The 25916-nt window shown below is 44.0% G+C and overlaps 2 protein-coding genes across 3 annotated transcripts in view; one reads left to right on the top strand and one right to left on the bottom strand.

Moving 5' to 3' along the window:
- LOC310785863 (disintegrin and metalloproteinase domain-containing protein 10) overlaps positions 1-12902 on the top strand; it is a 38521-nt gene extending 25619 nt beyond the window's left edge. For both annotated transcript variants that reach the window (XM_083647026.1, XM_083647025.1), the window contains 7 exons: positions 1978-2141; positions 5909-6080; positions 6174-6318; positions 7078-7261; positions 8540-8639; positions 9339-9559; positions 11569-12902. In XM_083647026.1, coding sequence (XP_083503152.1) covers positions 1978-2141; positions 5909-6080; positions 6174-6318; positions 7078-7261; positions 8540-8639; positions 9339-9559; positions 11569-11688 — 1106 coding nt within the window. In that variant the 3' untranslated portion in view covers positions 11689-12902. The remainder of the gene's footprint in view (positions 1-1977; positions 2142-5908; positions 6081-6173; positions 6319-7077; positions 7262-8539; positions 8640-9338; positions 9560-11568) is intronic.
- A 146-nt stretch (positions 12903-13048) lies between these two features.
- Positions 13049-20441, bottom strand: lpl2a (lipoprotein lipase 2 a). Its single transcript, XM_083646980.1, has 10 exons — positions 20236-20441; positions 19027-19226; positions 18430-18609; positions 17765-17876; positions 17405-17638; positions 16258-16500; positions 15867-15987; positions 15311-15529; positions 14707-14814; positions 13049-14619 (listed from the first exon to the last, which is right to left on the bottom strand). The coding sequence occupies exons 1-10, from the start codon at positions 20333-20335 to the stop codon at positions 14598-14600; spliced, it is 1539 nt and encodes a 512-aa protein (XP_083503106.1). The 5' UTR covers positions 20336-20441; the 3' UTR covers positions 13049-14597.
- Between the last annotated feature and the right edge of the window lie 5475 nt (positions 20442-25916).

Below are 25916 nucleotides of genomic sequence, written 5' to 3'. Positions count from 1 at the left end.
GCTTGGCTGGAGCGTACACCACAACCGCCAAAGTAATACTCTTTCTAGGAACCCCAGCTCCTTGAATGGCCCATTGGGGGAGGGGGGCATTTTAGGTCAAAAGCGGGAACGCTCTGGTGACGCATTCGGAATTCTTGATGAACTTGGCCGTGTGAATCTTGCCTGGCAGCTTCTGGACATGAAACCCCTCCGTGTTTTCCCTGGCTTTGCTCACTCAAGCAGTGAGCAGTGTTTTTGATGACCATCACCCTCATTTTCCCCCATCATCTCCTCAAAATGGAAATCTCTGAAAGACGTCATCATTACCAGCCAAAGCCATCATGTGATGTCAGATACCAAAAAGATGAAGTAGTCTTGGATTACTGTACGGCCATTAACAGCCATAAGACAGTTTTGTCTTCTGTGCGCCTGACCCATACTTACTGTTTCTACTAGAGGACAGATAAGGGCTGTTTGTTTTTGATTTCCGACCTCTAAGTGTCCCTCACTGTGGCTAGACGTCACACACCTACGCCACCCTCTGGAACAAAAACATGCCAGTCGGAGATCCAGAGGCCCACACAGTGGTGTGTGTTACTCACTCAGCAGATCTCTCTGACATGGCCCCCCGACATCCTTACCAGACAGCCCCCTCCCAAAATTACCTAGACTGCTGATTGGTCCTGCTGACGCCATTGTGTAAGAGTTGTTACATAAAACTCACGTGACAGCATGGGAACTGATGAGGCCTCGAACCTGAGCCAGACACGGGCACACACGGGGAGGGGACCAATGCAGGGAGGATGGACACATGGTCATTGCTCCCACGGTCTGCGATCGATCGACTTGGTGGCGGTGGTGAGGCAAAGGTGGTAGAGAAGGAAGAGGATGGAGAGGGACGACCAAGGATGTGAACATGGATGAGAAGATGTTGGATAGTAAATCGAGAAGTGCTTTGGTCTTAGATTAGAGATAGGTCAACTTCTTTCTGGATTCAGTATCCATTTCTTTTTGGCCAGTATGTGCTGTGCAGTAAGTAGGATTGACCCTGTTTAAGCCAGCGTGAGAGAGGTCACAAAGCAACTTGTCCGTTTCATTACCTGAGCCTTTCAGAGATGGTTTCTTCTCAGAACTAATTGAAGTCAAGCCTTGGGACGAGGGACCATCCTGGCATAGACTAATCCACGAGCAGGTGATGTAAGTGTCCATGTAAAACGTCCCAAAGCACCATATCATTGGAGCTCGGCTTGACCAATAAGACTGGTTTCTCTGAAGCCAGCTTTCTGGCTGGCTAGCTGAAAGATGATGTCACAACTCCCGGCCGTCCTTTCATGTGAATGTGGCCAGCTGGTTTGAATTGTAGGAATGGGCATTATGTAAACCCCAAAGCAGAGGAGACCATTGGAGGCTAAAGGGGCTTTGATGTAAGGGGGGGGGGCCAGCAGGTCTATAGGTCTGTCTGTCATTCCGCACCTCCCCTCCAACGGGCCACAGAAGTCGATAACGCTCCACTAGCTAAAAACATCCTTGTTAGCTTAAGGAATTTCCACTAGCTCAAGGTCAGTTATGCAACCAGAATGTAAAGTGACTTGTGGGTATATTTACTTTGGGTCTACGCGGGTTCCCTTTCATTGGACTTGTGGACTGTGCGTTATCTATACAGTTATTACAGTATGGATATAATACACAAACATGATCTATTTATGAGCTGTCATGCATGTCATTAAATTCACTGTTCTTACCTCACTCTGGGATTGCAACTCAAACTGTAAAGGGGAAATATGGTCCAGCTGTCACCCATTTACACATACCGAGTATATAAGCCTTTCTTTTTGTGTTGTTATATCATCAATATTTTATAGCAGTCTCATTTTTAGGACTGGACTTATTCCAAGTAACCCGTTATCATCATGTTCATGTGAATAGCACCCCTTGGAAAATGCAACAGCAGTCCTGCCCGCTTCAACATGCTTGTCCTCTCATCTCTGTGTTCTTCAGGTAACTGGGGAGGAGTTTGTTCGCAGCACGCAAAGTTACGTAATGGCCGTAATGCCAACCTGAATACAGGTCTGGTCACAGTTCAGAACTACGGACAGTTCCTGGCACCTCGACACGTCCAGCTGACCCTGGCCCATGAACTGGGGCACAGCCTGGGAGCTCCGGTCAGTAGCCATCCTGAGGGCCAATACAGTACCTAGTCTACAATGAGTAAACAAAACAATAGAGACACCTTTCTGATATTGAATCCCCCCTTTTGCACAATCCATTCAAGTTTCTCAAGACTTTTCTTCACATTTACCCTTCACAAGCCTTTTGGGGCTGCTGGCCTTATTGTCAGGACCGTGGTCAGTAGCCAACAGTGTGGAGTGTGCATTGAATGACAATACAGACCAATCTCAATGGTCCAGCTCTTCAGTTTACTCTAGATACTTCCCACAAGACATACAGGGCTGTTTGCATACAGGGCTGTTTGCATACAGGACTGTTTGCATACATGGCTGTTTGCATACAGGGCTGTTAGACATTCAGGGCTGTTTGCATACAGGGCTGTTAGACATACAGGGCTGTTAGACATACAGGGCTGTTAGACATACAGGGCTGTTAGACATACAGGGCTGTTAGACCTACAGGGCTGTTAGACATACAGGACTGTTACAGGGCTGTTAGACATACATGGCTGTTAGACATACAGGGCTGTTAGACATACAGGACTGTTACAGGGCTGTTAGACATACAGGGCTGTTAGACATACAGGGCTGTTTGCATACAGGGCTGTTAGACATACAGGACTGTTAGACATACAGGGGTGTTTGCATACAGGGCTGTTAGACATACAGGGCTGTTAGACTTACAGGGCTGTTAGACCTACAGGGCTGTTAGACATACAGGACTGTTACAGGGCTGTTAGACATACAGGGCTGTTTGCATACAGGGCTGTTAGACATACAGGACTGTTAGACATTCAGGGCTGTTAGACATCCAGGGCTGTTAGACATCCAGGGCTGTTAGACATACAGGGCTGTTAGACATACAGGACTGTTAGACATTCAGGGCTGTTAGACATACAGGACTGTTAGACATACAGGGCTGTTAGACATACAGGGCTGTTAGACATACAGGGCTGTTAGACATACAGGGCTGTTTGCATACATGGCTGTTAGACATACATGGCTGTTAGACATACAGGGCTGTTAGACATATAGGGCTGTTAGACATAGCCTAGGTAAACCCAGCCCCCACGTGACCTGCTCTCTCAGTTCCCAGTCACATAGTCTCATAGTGACTGAGAACAGGTCTGAGAGCAGGTCACGTGGGGGATGGGTTTACCCAGGCTATGTTAGACATACATGGCTGTTAGACATACAGGGCTGTTAGACATACATGGCTGTTAGACATACATGGCTGTTAGACATACATGGCTGTTAGACATACATGGCTGTTAGACATACAGGGCTGTTAGACATATAGGGCTGTTAGACATACAGGGCTGTTTGCATTGCACGGTAGAAAATCGTCAGTGAATGATACACTCATGGGCATTATAGACCTCAGTCTTTATTGGCTAGTGTGTTTTGTAGGCACCATTGCCTCCAGCGTAAAATGGGAGGAGGAGCACACCCCCCCCCCCCCCCCCCACCTCTCCACCCCCCTCTCTCCATAATTGTTTTTTTGCATAGCTCCATAGGACAGCATGTGTGCACACTCAATTGCATGTGCAGCCAGGCACACATGTTCCTGCCATGCTAACTTTATCTAGCAGCTGCTAGATATGGAGCCACCTGCAGCCTTTCTCCCACTGCCCCAAATGCCAGACCCCCTGCCTCCCTTCTCAACCTTCACTGTGTTATTCACACTTCCATGGACCAAGGACTCTTCTGAGGCGTTCCTGGGCAGATTAGTTCTGCTTTGTCAGTGTCTGGGCTCTTCATAAATTAAACTATGTTCTCAGTATCCTGGCTCCAGTGGCAAGCATGTCTCATTTGTTCCAGGCCAGACAGAGTGTAGAGATCAGAGCACTGGCTTCACCTGAGATTTATGGCAGGCATAGCGAGGGTAAGAGATGGGTGGGCTGTGATGGAGGGTGACTTCTGGGTAAAGAAGGACTTTAGCCTTTGGCCTAGTTCCCCTTCACCCATATACAGTATCCATACCATGGCTTTGGAATCGACGTGCTATGAATTAGTTTGACGCTCAGCTCAAAATAGACTGAAATACACAGAAATGGACTTCTTCCTCCTCTTCTTGTCCTCATTCTTCTTCTTTTTAGTTTGTGTTCCTTCCATCCATCCATCCATCTTCAACTTTATCTGAGATCGGGTCATGGAGGTAGCAGTTCCAGCAGGGGACCCCAAACTTCCCTTTCCCTGGCCACATTAGCCAGCTCTGACTGGGGGATCCTGAGGCGTTCCCAGGCCAGCGTGGAAATATAATTTCTCCACCTAGCCCCGGGTCTGCCCCGTGGTCTCCTCTCAGCTGCACGTGCCTGGAACACCTCCCTAGGGGGGTGACCAGGAGGCATCCTTACCAGATGCCCGAACCACTGGCTCCTTTCTATGTAAAGGAGCAGCAGCTCTAGTCTGAGTCCCTCATAGATGACTGAGCTTCTCAACTTGTCCCTAAGGGAGATGCCAGCCACCCTTCTGAGAAAACCCATTTTGGCCGCTTGTATTCGTGATCTTGTTCTTTGGGTCATGACCATACTGTAGGTGAGAGTAGGAACCAAGATGTACTGGTAGATCGAGAGCTTTGCCTTCTTCTGGCTCAGCTCTCTTTTCGTCACAACGGTGCGGTAAAGCGAACGCAGTACCGCTCCCGCTGCTCCGATTCTCCGGCCCATCTCCCGCCCCACTGTCCCCTCACTCGAGAACAAGACCCCGAGATACTTGAACTCCTTCACTTGGGGTAAAGACTCATTCCCTACCTGGAGGAGACACTCCACCGGTTTACTGCTGAGAAGCATGGCCTCAGGTTTAGAGGTGCTGATCCTCATCCCAGCCGCTTCACACTCGGCTGCGAACTGATCCAGTGAGTGCTGAAGGTCCCAGACCGCTGATGCCATCAGGACCACATCGTCCGCGAAAAGCAGCGATGCAATCCTCAGCCCACCGTACTGCAACCCCTCCCCCACCCCCCGACTACGCCTCGAAATCCTGTCCATGAATATCACAAACATAGGTGATAAGGCGCAGCCCTGGTGGAGGCCAACCCCCACCAGTTCCAGTTTTTGCTATTAGTATGACTAGGCAGGAGGAGTATGACTAGGCAGGAGGAGTATGACTAGGCAGGGGGAGCTTTTTGTTCTGTCCTTGGTGTCCCATCTACATTTACAGCTGGAACACAACCTTCCCCATCCAGGTGCATCCGTTTCTAATGAAAACTTTTGATTGCCAATGGGTTAGTGTGATAACATAGATATGTTGGCATGTTGTACCGTACAACATGCCTTTTGTTGGTTCAGTGGGCATTTACTTGCTACCTAAAAGTTCATTAAGATTAAGCAGGATGGAACAACGCCATCTTTATTTATTACAAACACCATAGAAGCATGCACACAGGTGCATGGCGGCCGGTACACAGTAACACACATGCTTTGGAGGCGCCGTGAAATTTGTCCTCTGCATTTGACCCATCCTGGCTCGTCCCTCCTCCTCCACTAGTTAGGCTACTTGCTGAACTTGGTTATACTAGGTCCTAGTATAACCAAGTTCAGCAAGCCAATGAAACTCAGCAGTAAAGAGAGTCCATTTCCCAAGCCTGTGATTAGGAGGGGGATAACCTGTTTTATTTCAATGTGAGTTAGATGTGTTTTCCCAACTTCCCAACTAAGTACTTTGAATGGAAATGTCCAATAAACTGGTTTTCATATGCATACTATCCAAAGAAAGGCCTACTCAGAGTGTTCATTTCTGGTATTTGGTCTCTGTTCCAGCATGACGAGGGCGCCAACTGTGGGAACCTTGGTTCCAGCACAGGTAAAGGCAGGTACCTGATGTTCCCTCACGCCACAGACGAGGTGCGGGAGAACAACGACAAGTTCTCCCCCTGCAGCATTAAACACATCAGCCAGCTCCTCAGGCTGAAGAAGGATGACTGCTTTGTTGGTGAGGGACCTTCATGTCGCTGTTTCTGGGCCATGTACAGCTGCTTCCAAAATAGTGGCTGTCGGTCACTTAATGTCTATTCTTTTTCGGCAGTCAGTGATCAACCCATCTGTGGAAACCAGATTTTGGAGGAAGGGGAGGAGTGTGATATCGGTCACAATGACAAAGACCTCTGCTGCTTCAGCGCTAAGGAACCTGTAGGAGTCCAGTGTCGCCTGAAGCCTGGTAAAGTCTGCAGGTACTGCAAACATAGCAACCCAATCGCCAGAATAAAATGTTCAGTTTACATTTCTGAAACCACGGATAATAGAAACTCAACAAAAATTTGAAACAAAACGGCGATTAATTTCCAACGTTAAACGCAAATAAAACAACTTAGGTTACATTTAGGTAGGTAAAACAACTTTGATTATGTAGACTTTGGACACAGTGGTACGCAAACACGGCTCTTTGGTGTGAAAGGCAAGTGTTTATGCCCTCCATCAGCCTCCCCTCGCTTCTGTGAGAGGAGTCTGGCGGCGCAGGTCTCCATTTTGGAATTTCGATGAGCGGCGCTTAGCGGCAGTGCCCTTGGAAAATAGTTTCCAACAATCCAACTTGCCATTTTGGCGATGAAAGTTTCCCAATTTTAAAGCTAGGAGTTAGGCTAAGCTGCTACATTTGCTCTCTCACTGACCAGCTGAGAGCTTTATGTTGGCATTGTTTTCATTTTGATACTGACGTTTTGCACGTGATGGAAATTAACTAGAACAGCACACCACAATGTTATGAAGATGTTTTTGATCTAAACTGTTTGTTTACCTCTCCTAGGTGTGTCAATTCTCTCTGGCCACATGTGTATATCTCTGCCTGACTCTGCATGCATCGTGTGTGTGTGTGTGTGTGTGTGTGTGTGTGTGTGTGTGTGTGTGTGTGTGTGTGTGTGTGTGTGTGCGTGTGTGCGCGCGCACGTGCGTGCGTCGTACGTGTGCGTGCGTGCGTGTGTGTGTGTGTGCAGTCCCAGTCAGGGCCTGTGCTGTGGTCAGGGCTGTGTGTTTAAGCTGACGGGGGACAGCTGTGATGAGGAGACCGACTGCCAGAGAGAGAGCGTGTGTTCGGGCCTCTCCGCCGTCTGTCCCGATCCGAGTCCCAAGGAGAACCTCGCCGTCTGCAGCAGCGGCACCCGGGTCTGCCTCAACGGGGTGAGGCAGCCAAAGCCACCAAACCAGCAGTGTTTGACTCAGCAACCCCATTCTTCAACCCCATTGCCCAACAAGACATCGTGTACAGTGATGTTGCAAAGCCATTGTCACATCTCATTTAGACACACACACACACACACACACACACACACACACACACACACACACACACACACACACACACACACACACACACACACACACACACACACACACACACACACACACACACCTCTTTAATACTGCATAAATATAGTATTCTAGGAGGGGGAACAAGAGCACCGTTTGGAACCATTTGAACCTAGACAGTGAGTGTTTAGTGGTGGGATCCCATCAACACATTTACATGTAGAAGAAGAAGAAGAAGAAGAAGAAGAAGAAGAAGAAGAAGAAGAAGAAGTTTATGTAATAGCGAGGGTGAAGTTGAAAATGTGCCTCAGGGCAGGCTATATCTAGATGCAGTCAGATGTTTCATGGTCCAATAGTTCTGAGTGCGAGCCACGTTAAGAAACCCAACATTACAACACAGCATTGCTAAGCATGGGGTTGATCAAATCAAGGTGACCATGAGTCAGCAGTGCCGAGGTTTGGTTTTCCCCCTCTGGAGCTGCATCTTGACCAGATTTCCATGATTCTTTCATCTGTTCTGAAGATACAACGTGTTCTCTGGACTGGAGGGGGGGAGGAATTCACTCCTGAATGTTGCTCAACATTTTCATAGGCTACATACAGTACATTCCAAATGTATCTCACAGTGGTGTGAAGGGAGGGAGTTACATGCTCACCTCACCTACATTCTGACCTGCCATAAACATGCTGCTGTCCCGGTCGTTGCTGCACCCCCTCTGCCAATCGAGAGTTGTAGACTAGCACTTGCTTCCACTGATACATGTGCAGTCGCCAGGTGCTTCTTTTCACCTGACAGCGAGGGGTTTCCCCCGTCAGGACGTAACGCTTGAGAGGATCACGCTATTCCCAGTTCCCTTCCCCTCCAAACTGGCCCACCGGCCGATCAGAGGAGGCACTAGTGCAGCGACAAGGACACATACCGTTAATCCGGCTTCCCACCCGCAAACACGCCCAATTGTGCCTGTATGGATGCCCGACCAAACCGGAGGTAACATGGGGGCTCGAACCTGCGGCCCTTGTAGGTTCGAGCCCGTGTTACCTCCGGCTTGATCGGACATTCACATAATCTCTCTTGTACTTTTTACCCTGTTATGCTTTTTTCGTACTTCTGCATCCTTTCATCTTCAACCTGTCTCATTCTCTCCACAGTCCTGTGCTGAGTCCCTGTGTGTGAAGTATAGCTTGGAGCAGTGTGACTGTCCAGGAGACTCCATGAAGGAGAAATGCCACATGTGCTGCCAGCAGCCCGGTAAGCGCACAGGCCCGTGCGTCCTCTACTACTGAGGAATGTGTTTACAGTTGGGTCAGATCAGCCTGTGTCAATTTGCACTGAGGTTACCCTCAGCACATTATACTGTTCCATTAGATATTAGTGTGAGAGGCCATCTGACATCATGTGCTGTTTTGTTAACGAGCTTTGAAAATCACATCAAAGGTAAGGAACGTGAATTATGTGCAATTCCAATTTATTAAATTAAATGAATGGACAAAAAGAAAAATCGAAGAAAATTAATGACCAATCAAATTCACCAAGGTGGACAGGCTTGTCACAATACGACAATCAATACCAACACTACTGTAAGTTTAAATCTGTAAAAAATAAAATCAAAAATACAATGGCAATCAATTTGATACCACTCTTGACTTGGACGGTCTTGAAGCAACTTTTGCACAGGAGTTGTGCTTTGCCGATTTGGTGTTCACCTTTGTCGGCTCTGTACGTGAAAGTTGAAACTCTGTAAGCTCAAAATGTTGCTCTTGGTTCATTTTGTCAACCAGTTTAGGCAGACTGGGATCCAGTTCTAAATGTGTTGGACTGGTTGACACTGCTGCCATATTTTCAGTTGTTTTAATCTCCTTTGGATTCTAAACTGACTGCTGCAGCTCTATTTCCAATCTGACGACTTCTTCTTTTTCTTCTTCTTCTTCTTCTTCTTCTTCTGTACAGCGAAGCCTGAGACGTGTGCCAGCACCACCTCCTCAGTGCTGTCCCTCCAGTTTCAGAAGAAGCGGGTTCCCCTGGTGCCCGGGGCGCCTTGCTCCTGGAATCGGGGCTACTGCGACAAGCTGCAGGTCTGTCGGCTGCTTGATGCAGACGGACCCATCGCCAGGCTGAAGAACTCCTTCCTCCATCTGGACGAATTTGATGACCTGGCAGAGTGGATGAAGGTTTCTGCTTTTGTTTTGATTCAATAACACAATCAGCATGAATGAAATGATGGAGGATGTCATAACGACTTCTTATCATTGTGGTCTTCAGAACATTGGGCCCGGAGGTTCAAGTCCTGCTTTAGCTGTGTGTTTGTCCATAGTTCTGTCAGGAACGCTCTGGCTGTGAGGTTATGAGGCTGGTTATACAGTTGTATTTGGCCATACAGGTTCTGCTCTCTAGACAAGCCTACAGAAATATACCATATTTAGCATACTGTATCTCATCAGTTTAGACATCCTCACTCACGTCTTCATACTAATGTAGATGTAGATAATAGTAAATGTATAGATTTGCAGCTGCACCTCAGTTTGGACCAGGTGACTTCAACACCTTCAGACGTATGGGATAATTGTTTTTCTGGTGAAAAGAAGGATCCACACACGTACATCTTTTCATCTTAAAGGTATTTTTTGATCCAGCACCCAGCCTAGTGGGCAATGTGATGTCTATTTGTTACTATTTATCAGTGTTTTTCTGCCCATCAAGCCAGGCCAGAGGTTGCCTGGCAGGTTAACAAAGTCACGCTACAAACAGCATTTTTGACATGCAGGCGAGATGACATAAGTGTTTACATGACCTCATTAGGAATCTAGAAGATTCGAGGAGGCGGCAGATGTTGCATCCTCGGTGTGTTTTGGGAAGCTTCCTGTTTTGATCTTCAGCTGTCTTAGATGTTCCAGTCTCAGTTGGCTTAGAGAGTATGTTTCGCTTGGAGAGCACGGAGAATCAGGAATGTCCACGTGAGGAGACGCATGTGTCAGCCATCAGTTCAAAAATGTGTGAACCTTGAATGTACGGTATATCTTCCGTGTTTTGATAAACAGTATAGGCTGAGTATAGTCTGTCTTTGGCTCGTTTACTGTTAGTGCAGAGGTAAAGGTCATATAGCTGTGATGTGGCAACACATAATTTTTCCACAACACACAGTTCGCTAGTTCAACCAAGTATGTGGTTAGGTTGTCATCATTGTAACTGAATGCACTCCATTAACTGGGTAAAGTGCTTTGAGAATAGCAGTAGCCTATGGGGTGATTATTGTAGGATAGCAATGGCTGTGTGTATGCAATTGACCTTGACCATTTTAATCTTAGTTTTAATTTTAATTTTGTATTATTATTATTATTATTATTATTACCTTTATTATTATTATTATTATTATTATTATTATTATTATTATTATTATTATTATTATTATTATTATTATTATTATATATTAGCATCCCTCATTGAAAACTAGCATCTGTACAGTTTAATTTAATGAGAGAAACACTGATGCTAACAAGACATTTCTCGGTTGACTCAAAACCTAAAACTTTTCCCCATAACAAAAGCCTGGTGAAGATAACCATCAACATTTCAAATTGCCATCGTGTTTGCGTTTTTCCCCCTGAGTTTAAAGCGTGATAATCTCTAAGATTTCACTTTTGTTCTCTTGGGTGACGCCTATGGCGATGAGTGGTAATTGCAGGTGAGATCCAATCAGTGTTGCATTATGTGACATTACATCAATGGACCATAGCCTCAATCAACATTTTGAGTGACTCTCATTTTTTTTTTTTTTTTTTTATGAAAATCTTTGAGATTATAACTTTAAATCAGGATTCTGAGAATAAAGTCAGAATTCCGAGTCACTGTCAAAATTTTGAGAAAAAAGGTCAGAATTCTTAGATTAAAGTCAGAATTCTCAGATTAAAGTCCGAATTCTGTGGGGAAAAAGAAGCATACTATGTGACATCACTGACGATGTCACTAATGATATTATCGATGGCGTACCGGAATTTGAATGTCTCGTGTCCCTAGATTTTTGTGACGTCAAAGTAGGGTCACATTCCCAAAAAGGTTGGGAACCCCTGCTTTAGTTAGAGACACCATATTCAAAGTACTGCCATGGTGTCCCTTTAGTTAGAGACACTATATTCTGCATACTGCCGTTCTGATGTGTGATGTTTGGATTTGTCCTCCGCAGGCTCACTGGTGGGCCATCCTACTGGCTATTCTGACTGTGTCTGCAGTGATGGGCTGCACCGTCTGTCTCTGTGGCCGCACCCTGGACAGGAGCGGCCTGGACGGGAGCGACCTGGACTAGCCACCTTTGACCCCTGCCATCCCTTTTAATACAAATGCAGTCAGAGTTCACCTGAGGTTTTGAAGTGCCAAATCCAAATTCAAGAGATTTATATTTTCTATCATGTTCCACATGCCGCAGGGTCTATGGTTTGCAACGAAATGATTCAGGATTTTTGCGCTGCGAAGGTGAACTGTCAAGACCATCTCATATCTCACTTTGCCTCTGTGTTGTGGAAAATGTCCCTGCTGTCAAGTGTGGTGCAGCAGCCCACACTGAGTTACAGCCACCTGCCCTCATGAACGGGTAGATTGATGGGACTCTCCCTTGGCTGTGTCCTTGCTGCTGCTATTTGAACCTGAGGGCTAAATTCAGCCTCGGTGCACAGAGCCAGCTTTTGACAACTCATGACAACTCGTCTACACAGCAGAGGACAAATGGACCTGGGTTGACCCAGTACGGTCATTTGCAGGGTTACAGTGGAAAATGACAAACTGTAACTAAACTAAACTGTAAATGAGAGTAAACATTTTTGTCATCTCAAAAATGAATCACTGACTGAATGACGACATGATTGAAATGCATGTGACACAAGGGCTGGTGAAAGGGTTAACAGGTAGGCAACAAAATCGCACAAATCAAGACAAAAGGCTATTTTTGGAAGAATGTAGAAAAATCACAACTTTTTTCATATTATGCAGGTTTGTTGAAGAACACACTCAATAGAACAAACAACAGTTTTAGGATCAGTAAATACTTATAATTTGATAGAAAACTAAGCTTGTTCAGGACTTGTTAACCAACTTTCAGCACTATTTTCTCTGAATGAGGAGTACGGACATTCAAATAAGCATTATCTTCTTCAACTATTTTCAGATTGAAATGTGTGCCGCATCATTTGAAAGTTTACAATCTGCAATTTCACAATCTGTAGAAAAACTGAAAAATGACCTTGGCCTACCCAAAAACACCAGTCCCTCTGGCGAAGAATCCCATGTTAATGAAGGCCTTAACAGGTTTTGCATTGTTGTCTTGATTCAGACCTCTTTATTCCAGAGCTGTTTGGCATTGGTTGGGTCACAGTCGGCCAAACAGAATGGCGTCAGAAACACAAGGGCCTTAACGAATCACAGAGCTTAGTTTTGGGTAATTTAAGAATTACTAGTGCTTTTATATGAAAAACAGATGTGGGGGAGTTTAAATTGTTTAATAATAGTTTGGATAAAGAAATTACACATTTTATCACCCTTTAAACAGCAAATAACAATAAACAACCTTGAGTTAGTGAATGATAATGATATTGATAAGTGTTTTATGATTTTGTGAATACTTAAGAGCCAAAAACTGATTTCAGGCTCAGGACGATCTTGTGTAGATGGTAGGTTTGGTTTATTAATGTATTTACACAGTACAGTGGTATATTTACAAGTACATACAAAGGATTCTAGAAATGCACATTTTACAGATTAAGTTCGAAAGGTAAAAATATATATCTAGCAGTGTTCCAGACAAAAATCTATCATCATCTGCATATTTACATTTAACACGCTGTACAAGTAACTTGGTTTAGTAATCTCTTCCTCTGCTTTCAGTGCAAAAGTAGCCTATAGCATTTCCACTTTTTCAAAAGGCTGAATACAAATAAGTGGAAATTAAATCACAATGATTTCAGTACCGATCTCTATAGAGCCAAGGTTTACATATTGCTTACAGATTTGTGAATATCGGACATTAGGTGAGTGGAATTGTTATTATTAATATTAGAGCATAGTAGATAATTAACAAATCAGAAGTCCGCAGAGGAAGTTTCATTCACAAGAACCTCATTAAAGATACCATAACACAAAGACAACACTGATATGCCTTCTACCTCATTCTGGACATCGTATGCCTCTTGCAATTTAGCCACACTAATTGGACCATGGCAGACAAAACTCCAGGCACTTAAATGAGGTAACAGCTTCAACGTAACATATCTGGCTGATGCGTACCAGTAGAAATGCTGCAAAAAGTACTTATTACCATTCAACAAACGGTATGAAAAGAGCTCTTGCATCCTCAAGTGCTTCAGTAAAAGTCACAAAGTTCTTGGAATAATGTGCATCTCAGAACCATAGTCAACATTAACAGTCTTACAGACCCTTTGAAACAACACTCACTGTACAATATGCTCTCTCAGATGGAAAAAAAAACTCTTAGCGCTGGGTTAAGACAAGTTCATTTTGCAAAAGCTTACTTCTGGCAACCGTTAAGGCACACTGAGACAGGTCCCACAGGCACATATAGTGCTGAGAACACACAGTGGTGAATGCTCTGCTATAGGTTACCCATTAGTTACATAATACATAAGGTTAAGTAAATGGTACCCTATTGCATAAAACACCTTAAGAAACTCCTCAGAAGATTCACTTGAAGGGTCCTTTTTAACAGACCTTCAAGGCATTACTCCTAATCAGTGTGAAGTATTTATTTATTTATTTATTTATTTATATATTTATTTATTTATTTATAGTGGTCACTATAAATATGAATTTCACCACCTTGAGGTGTGTTACACAATAGGGCAATGGTACCTCCAGAACCATAAAGGATATCCAGTCATCATCATCTCATTATGTGAGACATCAGTGACTTTGTAGAACATCCATCTCTTTGGAGTGTACACCAAAGATAATGGCATTTTCCATTTCGTACAACATTTCAGTTACAGTTATGTGTCATAAAAACAGCTCTTTACAAAATATTATACGTATTCAAATGTTTTAAATATAAATAATAATAATAATAATGCACACATTTCTGTACATATTTACAAGGCGGTAATATCTTTGTATAATTTGAGAACTAAAATAAGTTACAGCTGTATAAATTATTTACTAAGTGCTGAGATGGAGTGGAGGGCTTTCAACAAGTGCGCCTGTTCTTCAGCGTTAGTGGTTCGCCAGGGTTATTCTACAGACAAAGAAGAAATAATTGTCAATAAAAAGTTGATAAATAATGATGTTAATAATAATGAAAACACTACAGAAGTCATCTCACCTTTTAGGAGCATGTCTTGGGTTTCTCCTCCACTCGTCCTTACATTTGACAAATGTGACTTCTTGCGTTAAGCTCTGAGCCTGGGGGTCTTTCACACAGAACACCAGCCTGAAATTAAGAGAAAACAAACATGTCCAGTGAACAAGCATTTCACCTGCTTCAGCAAAGGCCAGATAAGGGTTGAAAATATTCTTCTACTATTACTCAGGGTTCCTCCTACACAGCTACCATTTCAAAAGTCCAGACTTTTTCCAGACCTTTGATTAGATTTGAAGATTTTGGTGTTAGACTGATAAAATTGTCAAATGAATATGTGTGATGGCAGGGGGCTAAAAACACAGAAGGTGTTAAGTTGCATGTATATTAGACCAGTTGAATCATATTATTTTTCCATACTTTCCATAACTCTTTTGTGCAATTTCCAACATATCTAGACCTGGAAATTACCACCTTGTTTTTCCATGCAATTCCAGATTTTCCAGACCTGTGTATAGGAACTCTTGACTACTACTAATACAAATATTAAACTGTATTCATCATCAGATTTACATCATATTTAGAGTTCAAATGGAAAGTCTTTCTGATAGAGTATAACTCAACTTACTTTTGCTGCGTCTCGCCGACTCGGATGCGGATCTTGTGAACCTCCATGTTGGCGCCGTCTGAGTCACCCGACCACCAGGAGGAAACCATCTTCAGCATGTTGGAGGCAGACCAGCCGTTTGACTCCTCCCATTTAAACTTGAGCATCATGAGATCGCCGATGTCCTTCTCTGTCACCAGCAGGAATGAATGAGTCTTGTTTGTCGTTATTTTCTCCTTCCTGCCGATACAACGAGTAGGAATGAAGAAAAGTCTGAATTAGTCATCCAATCTTATCCAATAAGAATGCTTTATTTAACTTAGTGTGAATTATTCATCCAATCCTAGCCAATAAGAATGCTTTATTTAACTTGCCTCGCTAAACTATGCAGCATAAACGATGACAAGCACAAGCCTAACAAAGACGATGATATAAGTTGTAATCCATGATACTTTTACTGCCTCGTGCTACTGCCTTTGACTACTGCGTGTTATAAAACGACTCATATAACTTGTGAGATGGAAGTCACCGTGGCGTGCACCATCTCGTTATAAAGGCTTTCAATTAGGCCGCTCACAATTTAAGCTCCAGGTTCTCGGCCTCTCCTTTGGTTCCAAACAGCGAGACAGTGAGTGACGGTTCCATCTCCGAGCGGTTCACCTTGCTGGAGAAGTGGATTTTCAGCTGATAGTGATACACTGTGGGAGGAGAGAACAGCAATCTGTAATACACCTGGAATAGATAGTGATACGCTGTGGGAGGAGAGAACAACAATCTGTAATAGCTTTGCTTTAACTTGACCACCATGTATTTTTTTATTAATCCAATGACTTTTACATACAGGACCATGCAATCCCTCAATTGAGGTTCAAATCTTTAGTTTTCCTTTGACGGCAGTAATATGTTTAAACTACACAACTATCTTCTGTCATCGACGGCTCTTCTCCTGACCGGGCCCCTCTCCTCACCTCTGAAAGGCATGGAAGCTCTCGTCTTGGTGTACATCTGGACGTTGCGCGCCTTGCGGACCTTGCTGATGTCGTAGCCCACTGTGTTGCAGCGGCTCTTGCGGCAGCTGAGACACATGCCGCGGTCGAACATGTCGTTGCTGCCGCAGCGGTACACCTTGGCCGCCTCCTGCTCGTTCAGCAGGGAGTCGATGAACAGGTGGATGGAACGCTCGTGCTCGCACTTCACCGCATCAGTGATGGCTGAGGAGCAACCAGAGGGGATTATAGTTAAAACACATAAGCTTATGATTAACACATTATATTGGACCATAAACTACGTGAAGTAATTTGTCTGTATTGCTACAATGGCTGAGAGATCATCCTAGAACCCTCCATTCCTTTTTCTGACCACACACTCAGAAGAAATATGACTTTTCACCTCGGCCTTTTCTTATCAGTGGCCCTACAATAAGACTGATAAGACAATAAGAACCAACTGCCTTTGGATTAAAATGTGTCTCGTATCCAGATTGTATCTAGATATGATTTAACCTGATTTCCGGTACATTTACAGCTGGTATTAATATGTCTCCAGTGTGACAATGAGATCCGATCACTCTGTCGAGAACAAACGAACGTTACCGAAGGTCCGTTTGTGCGGATCAAAAAAATAAAAAAAATAACAAAGAAACAAACAAAAAAGTACTGTGAAGCTGTGCTATTGTATGGAATTATTGTATGCTTTTTGACAACTGGAACACAGAAAACAAGAACAGAGGAGAATGTTGTTTTACGCTAACTGGCTAATGGCTGCTACCTCACTGGTTTGGAACAGTAGCACGCGATTACGTATTTCCACCCACGTAGTTGTTGTATGTGGATTGAGAACGCAATTGCATTCCACTTGTGGTCACAATGCATCCCTGACCACCTGAGGTGGTTTTTCCGATTAATGCAAGGTGTAAAGCGGGGACATTGTCTGCTGTCAGATTCTGTATGTATCTACTTAGCAGAATGATCTCTGTGAAACCAAAGAACAACACTGAGGCTCTCTGTCTAAACACCGGTCATCATGGGTATAATGATCAAATCTGCCGCCCCATTACAGTCCAAAATATATCTCTTTGTCTGCAGTCAACATAATAAAGCTAGACGTTGTTCTCACCAAATAGTCCTAAATTAGCGATCTTTTCCAGAGCACCGCGCAGGTTGCATCCGGGCTGGAAGCTGCCGCCGTTGGGGTAGATGTCAACATGACCGACAGGCTGCTGGATCCCAATGCTGAGACCCAAGGAGCCCCGTGTGAAGGTGTGGAGGACGTCCACAAAGTGAGCGTCGTCTGGGGATAGGCGTCTGTGGGCGTGCTCCCCCTCGAAGTCAGGACCGGCTGGGTCTAGACCTGGAGACACAGAGGATCATCAGAGAACGGCAAAAGAAAACTACACAAGCCACAGAGATGATGATACACCAAATTATAAAGATGTCGTATCAAATCTTATGTCTCATTAAGACCTAGTGTGTTTACCAGTTATTCTCCCAACTTTGTTGGTGGCATGGCTACCAGCGAATCCTGCCACATGAGCCCCCAGGCTGTAGCCAATGAGGTGGAGGTTCTCAAGAGGAATGTTGGTGGTCTCCTAAAAAGTACATTCATGAAAATATGATTAATGAAGGCAAAGAAGTAAACAATGTAAAACATAACGACTAGAATAACAAATTGCAACAGGTTTCACTCCAAAATGTCCCCAATTTTTAAAACGATGACACCTCTTACAAAATGATGACTGGTAAATGTGTTTTTTTTGCAAGTTTTTTTAGCGGGGGGTTCCTATATGGAAGAAACCCCAGGGGAGCACAGGGAGAACATGCAAACTCTGCACAGAAAGGCCCTTTTTGACGAGCCCACCTGGGCAGTGAGGATACGCCCACAGCGTCCCAGGTGGGAATTGAGCCCAGGATCCTCTTGCTGTGAGGCGCCACCGTGCCCCCCTACTACTGGTAAAGGTGACTGTGAATTATTATTGAGTTTACGAGTTAATTTAGGTGGTATGCAAACCAAATAGCATAATTTCAGTAATCTGAATAAAAAAAAATTTAAGCATTAAAATTTGTCACCCCCCCCCCAAAAACAAATATATTGATGCATGTCATATTTTAGACTGAAACCCATGGAATCCTAGTCACACTGACCTCTATCCAGTCGATGAAGTGAGCGATCTCCCGTCCGACCGCCTTGGTGTTCTGGGCTGCAACCACATAGTGGTTCTGGGCCGTGCTGAGCCAGTCCACCACTATGACGTTGGCTGTCTGCTCTCTCTCATACAGCGCTGATACTAGCTTGGCCACCCAGCTCTCAAACATCCCACTCACCTGTTGATATGACAGACAAAACAACAAACACATAATGTATCATCATTACGGTTCTAAGTAGGTACACTAATCAAAAGCGACATGTCATGCAATTCTAGTGAATCTGGTGAGGGCAGAATGATGTTAAAAAGTCTGTTGCAGGTCTTCCATAGCCTACTGCATGTTCTTTGGTGAAACCAGTTCTTGTTACAACTTGTCAAGAAAGCAGCTTGTCAAGAAAGTTAATTAAGTGAATGTGGCTAGACAGCATGGACAGTCATCGCACTGGAATTTTGGGAAATAGGGAAACAATCAATAGTCATCTGTGCTTAGTCAAAACCCAAAACCCAGTCATGCAATCCAAGCCCTTGGCAAAAACCAGATTGAGGGTTTTAAAGTCAGGAACATGCTGCAACAGGTCGAAAGATCTCTGCTCACCGTCCATCCATGGATGACTATGAAGGTTTTGGAGGTGCTGTTGAAGGTGCAGGCTGCCAGGGATTCAGGTTTGCCAGGAACAATGTAGCACAGGTCATCCTCGGGCTGGGATGGTTTCCGGAGGGAGAATTTGGCAACCGTGCTGCTGTTGCTGTCATGCTTCTGCTCAAACAAGTCTTTCAGAGGGTCCAGGAAGTTACCTGAAAGACAGGAATGTTAAGTTGTCTGAGTTAGGAGGACACTTTTCTGTAGTCCAAAAACGGAGCATTTAGTATTCAAATATTCATAATTACAATAATAAAAGAGAAGAGAAGAAGAAGAGAAGGAAAAGAAAAGACTGTGTCTAGCTGGTGTTATTGTCAGATGTGTAAATCTGAGCTGGGAGGTCCCGGGACGCCTGACTATAGCTAACTGAATGACTGGCTCCAATAAGCCCAGGCCCCTTGGGGCCCCTCAGTAAATGAGCCTCTGCCTTAGACAAGATCAGTCCTCCGGGGTTACTAGGGTTCACTTGGTCAGACAGCGCTCCATGGAAACCAAGAGTTTTCCCAGCTTTGTTCCTGCCACCTCACTTACAAATCTGCCCAAGTTTCAAAGTGGACCTGATACAGGCAGACTGGGTCAGCTGACTCTCCACTGGGGGTGGTGCTGGTTTGGAGAGCTGGGTGGGGGTTGGGGTGACCGTGGTATATGCATTGCATAAGGGTTCAAACCGTTACAGGGCCCATATAGTAATATTTTAGGCTACTGCTAATTTCACTTGCATTATGAGGCTAAGGCAAACCGTTATATGGCCCATATTGTAATATACTCGTAATTTCAGTTGGATAATTATACACAACCCCGGGTGAGAGAACAAATATCCCCGCCCCCCGCGTCCAATGTAACAGGCTATAAACAAACTTTTCCATCTCGTCGTGTTATAGCCGAGATAGGGGTGCATTAGCCAAGCCAACGACCTAGAAATATATCCCACACCCAATATTATAATATTCTCATAGCGGCTCCGTCCACTCTAGACACACAAAACCGCGACAGACAGGCACTGTAAAATAATTAGATTTACTTCCCACAAGCTTTTTTTTTCACTGACAGCATCGTCATCTGTAGCGACTGCGAGTCAGCGACACAAATGAACAATTATTTTTGTTCTGCAGAAAGTCAATGCATGATAGCCTATGTGGAGAAGAGTAAAGTTTGGCAACTCACCAAAAATGGAATCTGCGAGCTCTTCTTCCAAGCACGTCACATACTGTCCCGCTGCACTCAACAACACAAAGTAAAGACACCGAACTTGCCACCCTTTCATCTCTTTTCAAACTTGTTCTTTTGAGAGAAAATGTCTCGTCAATTAAGGTCGCTGGCAGAGTTTCTCAAAACGATCGGATCTCAAAGCAGAAGAGATTTATATTCCTTCTGAGAATAAGTCCAGTGCGTCCCCTGTTGCGCGCAGCGTGTTGATATCTGAACCACCTTGAACCGGCGGCTTCTTAAATAGCACCTCAGACTCTGGCGCAAACCCATTGGTTGCTGTCCACCGGGCGGAGAAGGGAAAAATGTGCGTAAAGTAAATAATTAGGCCGTTTTATGAGTCGCGTTAACAGCAGTCGTTAGAAGTGTACACTTCTCATTAGCCACTAGGCTATTGTAAATTGATTGATGTTCTGTTCTGTTCTGTTCTGTTCTGTTCTGTTCTGTTCTGTTCTGTTCTGTTCAAGCTTGAGTTAGAACTAATATAGACCCGCAGATTACACTTTATTGAATTATTGTTGCACAGAATGATTGATTGATTGGTTGGTTGATTGATTGATTGCTTGATTGATTGATTGATTGATTGATTGGTTGATTGATTGATTGATTGATTGATTGATTGATTGCAGCCTATACCTGCACTGGACCTCTCCAAGTCAAATTGCTTGTGCATGTTTTAAATGTAGACCTGAGAATAAAGGTGATTACCGTTTAATTGATTGAGCGAAAGGGAGCCTGATAGTGATGAATCTTAATGTTAAGAACACTGTGTGCCCAATCCATCCATGTGGGTCAAAATCATGTTGATCATCATGATCTCTGCAGAAAAAGGAAGTAGAATCCTAACTGGAAAGCATACTGTCATGTTCAATGCCATTGCTTTTCCTGTAAAGGGCAGATTGCTTGTGTAACCGAGGTGAAGCAGCGCGGATTCCTCATGAGTCCAGTATGGTAGCGAGTGGATTGGTTAAACTCACTCCCCAGTATAAAGGCATGTTGATCAGCTCCGCCTAGCTCTCTAGTGCAGTGGTTAGTGTCTTTGACTCCCAAGCCGAAGGTCGGCGGTTCGTATCCACCCCTGGGCAAGCCCTTAACATGGGTTGCTGCAAGTACCACCTACAGAACGTCGTTACACTTGTGCTGTATTTATGAACGGTCTCATCTCCAATTTAAACATGGAGTTGTGGTGGTTTTGTCTGTCTGACTGAGTGAGCGATCAGTCCCCTCGATGCAACCTGGAGAAGAAGAGTGACCAAAAGGCTATATGATGAGGGTTATGTGGGGGTGGGGGGGTCTTCACAGTAACAGACTGATGATGATGTCATTGCTCACTGATTCTTCCCGGCATTCCAGTATGCATGCAGGGTGGCTGCATGTAGGTGGGAAGCGAGGGGCCTCAAAAGGACATTTTGGCGGACCCTTCCTCAGATCTGCTGCTTTCATGGCCACATGGATCAAATAAGAGAAGGAATATAAAGGAGGGGTGATACAGATTAGGCTGAAGCACTATTTACAAGTTATTGTTTCTATCGTCTTAATCTGCTCAGAGTCGATGGATGGGGTTTACCACTAATACAATACAATAATATATCCTTCCATGTTCCAAACCCATCATTGCATTGGTTACTTCGTACTTGAACCGGCTTGTAAAATATGAGGGGAGTCATACACCAAAGTAAAAGTTAAAACAATAATGTATTAATTTAAACTAAACAACAAAGAACTGAAGAACTAAACAAAAGGTGCATCAGTGAGGCGGGAGAGAGACTGAATGGTCTGAAGCAGGTCTCCTTAATCCCAATGAGTGCACCGGGCCCATGCATGCACCCAGTCAGCCTATCAACCCCAACATGCAGGCTCCTGCAAGACAGGGCCAGGAGAGTGGGAGGGTTACAGAAATAAAATCCATGACCAAGACAGTCATACATTCTGTCATTGTGTTACTTATGGTTGGAATTCTAGTGAAAATTGCTGGGGACCCTCTCTCTGAAGCCCCCTCAAGGACCCCTGGGGGTCCCTGGACCCTGCTTTGAGAACTACTGCTCTGCTTCATTCGGGGTCAATGCCTTAACTTGAACTTAACAGAAAATAAATGTTTCTGTTCATCCTTGCAGATGTTCTCCCTCCAAGTTCTGTGATTTACATTAGTAAGCACTATTTGTTCAACAGTGAGTCTTTTGATTACTCAATTCAGTGGCATCTGGTCAGACTATTGGGGAACATTTATTATAGTTACCTACTAGGATGAACTCTGAGTGCCTAGACAACTTGCATGATCATACCAAGGCACAGTTGGCCACTAGCCACTGTCAGTCAACAAAATATAAAATTCTTGGCCAGCATGTATTGTAACTGGCAATTGCAACGGCATATTGTGCCAAGTTCTGAGTTTCTATTACTTTAAAACCTGTGTCTTTGACCTCATATAGATGGTGGCATAGTGCCAAAACCTCACTGCGAGTAACTGGCCAATAATATTGTCACCTGCCTGCCAGAGTGCCATTGTGTGTCTAAAAGGCAGGGTAAAAAACATAGGTGCATAATGAGGGCCCCAGCACTGGAACACCTACTGTAAATCACGTGTCAAACTCCCGGCCCGGGGGCCAAATCAGTTGTCTGTTTGCCATTGTTTTCCCTATAATTCTGCTTTCAGAGCTAGTTATTAAGTATTAAGTTATTAGCCTACTAAAAAACAATAATAATCAAATCAGAGGCAATATGAAATATGATAACACATAATAGGTTTGATACATTTATATCATGTTGCATTTATAACCGGCCCTTTGAGCGCAACCATAATGCTGATGTGGCCCGGAATGAAATTGAGTTTGACACCCTTGAAAATGGATTGGAAGTTGGAAACCCTCATTAATGTTTTGGTTGCACCTGTTTACCCTGCCTTTTACACACAAAATTGCTGCTGTGAAAAAGGTCAATTGACTGATTTCTGCTCAATTCGAGCTAAACGTATCAGTCACAGGAAGCTGATAAGCCTTCAGAATGGGATGGTGGCAAAGTTTGGCTGTTACTGTGACTGTCCACTGAACAGTGAAGTTCAAAGCCATGGTGACACAGTCTTGTTACGATTCATATGTAATCAACCCTAATCCATGATCACTGTTGAGCTGCCAAAACGTCTGTTGTTGACAGGGTTGGCATGCAGGGATGCCAACATCGGCATGTTGGCATGTTGGAGTCAGGACATCAAGCAGCCATCAGAGATCCCCACTCCGTGCGTCATCATGGTGCATGCTAACAGTTCTATGTTGGATGACAGGTGTTCATCCACTGCAAATAGGCTCCAAGGAAAAGACTATGCTCACAGACACTGATTAGTCATTGTCATGTTTACATCCCCAATACAGTAACATAACAGTTCTATAGCATCCAAACTGGTGTGAGCTGCAAGTTTATTTATTCTTGTGTCGAAGCAAATGTGTGACTTAGACACTATTGACTATAAGATCTTGCTTATCATACACACAAATCAACTCTCAATAACTGTCAAACTAGATGAATGATGAATAGTTTGACAGTTATTGAGAGTTGATTTGAGTTAATGAGTTATTAATTTGAGTTAGTGTGGACCAGTGATGTCACTGGTCCACACTTTAACACTCAATAACTGTCAAATTAAATGACAGACTTCAAAACCGTTTACAGTTTTCTGATATACTACTGATGTTCTAATGATACAAAGCTGGTTGAAAATGGGCGGAGTGTTCCTTTAACAGCAAAATTGCACTGCTTCATTGTTACTGACATACCCCCTACTGTGCCTCTCCTCCCTGAGCACAGTCAACGACAAGTCACCAAATACCATACAGGCACAGGCGGGGGCGGGGGCGGGGGTGGGGGTGGGGGGGTGTTGGGGGGGGCGGTTGCGCCCAGGGAAAAGGCCACACTGTTGGTACATGAGGGTAAAGTGGCATTTTCCTTCAATAAACACCATTTTTTACTTATTTGCAAAGTGTCACAAACAACATTATTCTTGTGAACCGTATTACATCTGAAAACAAAACCAGAACACTGAATAACACAGGGGTCACTCTTTCACACACACACACACACACACACACACACACACACACACACACACACACACACACACACACACACACACACACACACACACACACACACACACACACACACACACGGTCCAGCTGGCCTGTAGCTTTTCTATGAACATGAAAACATTTTCCTCGAAAGGCAGTGACAGTGCAACCTGGAAAACAAATGCTGCACTTGCTGCTGCAGTTCAGATCCTATTGTCTTGGGTTGTGGAGGCACAAGGCTCTGTACTGTTACTGTAGCAGTGACCTCACGTGTTTTCAGACTGACAGTCAGACAGTCATATTTTGTAATGTGCAAATCCAACAGAGGTTTGCCGGTGCCAGTAAAAAGATTGGTTTGATAGGATAAGCAGTAACTCCTCCACAGAGTCCGGAGACGAAAATCTTCTCGTATAAGTTTTATGGACTTCCAAGACTTCTTTCCAAAGTGAATTTCTAGGAATGCCATTTGTTGCTGTCACTGGTTCGAATCCAAGGAAAATAGAAGGGGGAATGTGACTGAGTCAAGTTCTCCCTTTACTCAACAACTATACTCAGGCCCGGTTCTACGGGGGTGCAAAAGCATGCATTGCACCCTTATTTTAATTGTCTGCATGCTCAGTTGAAAAGTTTTTTTTTTTTTTTAATAAATGCTACAGCTGCACACTTACTGTTTAAACTTGAATTATAGTTGTTGTTTTTCTTTGTTCTTTGATGTGATTTTATGGCTTTTTGGCACCTATATGTAACCTTTTAAGGTTGAGATAATTGTATTATCATTATATGGTCCAAATATTTCAGTAAAGCACTTGAAACACTTGAAATATTCTTGCTTGGGTGGTATCATTCTACTTGAAATGATGGTCAAATGCATTATTTTTAGTAAAATAACATGTCAAATTTGAGTGGGCCCGGCCTTTGGCCGGGCATCTGCACCCCTTCCTATCTAGGATGCACCCCTAGTCATCTTGTTCTGGAACCGGCCCTGACTATACTGCTGAGGTTGGGGCCCTTAAGCAAGGCACTATACCTCCTACTGCTAAAGTGGAGCTGCTTTTACTGGGCAGAATTTCTAATGTCCCTTAGTTTTCTTGAAAGTCAAGATCATCTGTGAACCAAGATACTTCAGTAAACCTACACAGTACAGTATTTCGTCTCGCATGTGTCGAACCCGGCTATAGATTGGGAACAGTCAGGTCAGTAAAGGCTGAAGTACATGTTTTAAAAGTCATCTTTGTGGGATCAACAACACTTGTCCACCACCAACACAACACGCCATGAGGGAACGTTTCCATATTGACGAAGAGAGAAACGATGGAAGTTGGAAGTGTATCTATTCTGTTGAAATCAATTTCCACAGCTCTTCCTTATCTATTACTCGCACAATCATATTCAAAAATGATTACATAAAATGTAACATAATATAATTGCTTTAGTGCTTTTATGAATGATGCAGTTCTACTGAGAATAATAGGTAATATTAGGTAATTGGCTTGTTTTTTTGTCAGGATTTTGGCTGAAAAATAGGTTAATTCCTTTGAGAACCAACTGTTCCTCAACCAAGAATCTCAAAATTTGCAGTAG

This window comes from Poromitra crassiceps (assembly GCF_964638095.1).
Source record: "Poromitra crassiceps genome assembly, chromosome: 12".
In the NCBI taxonomy this organism is placed as follows: Eukaryota; Metazoa; Chordata; class Actinopteri; order Beryciformes; family Melamphaidae; genus Poromitra; species Poromitra crassiceps.
The sequence above is the reverse complement of the archived record's forward strand: the minus strand, read 5'-3'. Positions and strand labels throughout refer to the sequence as shown.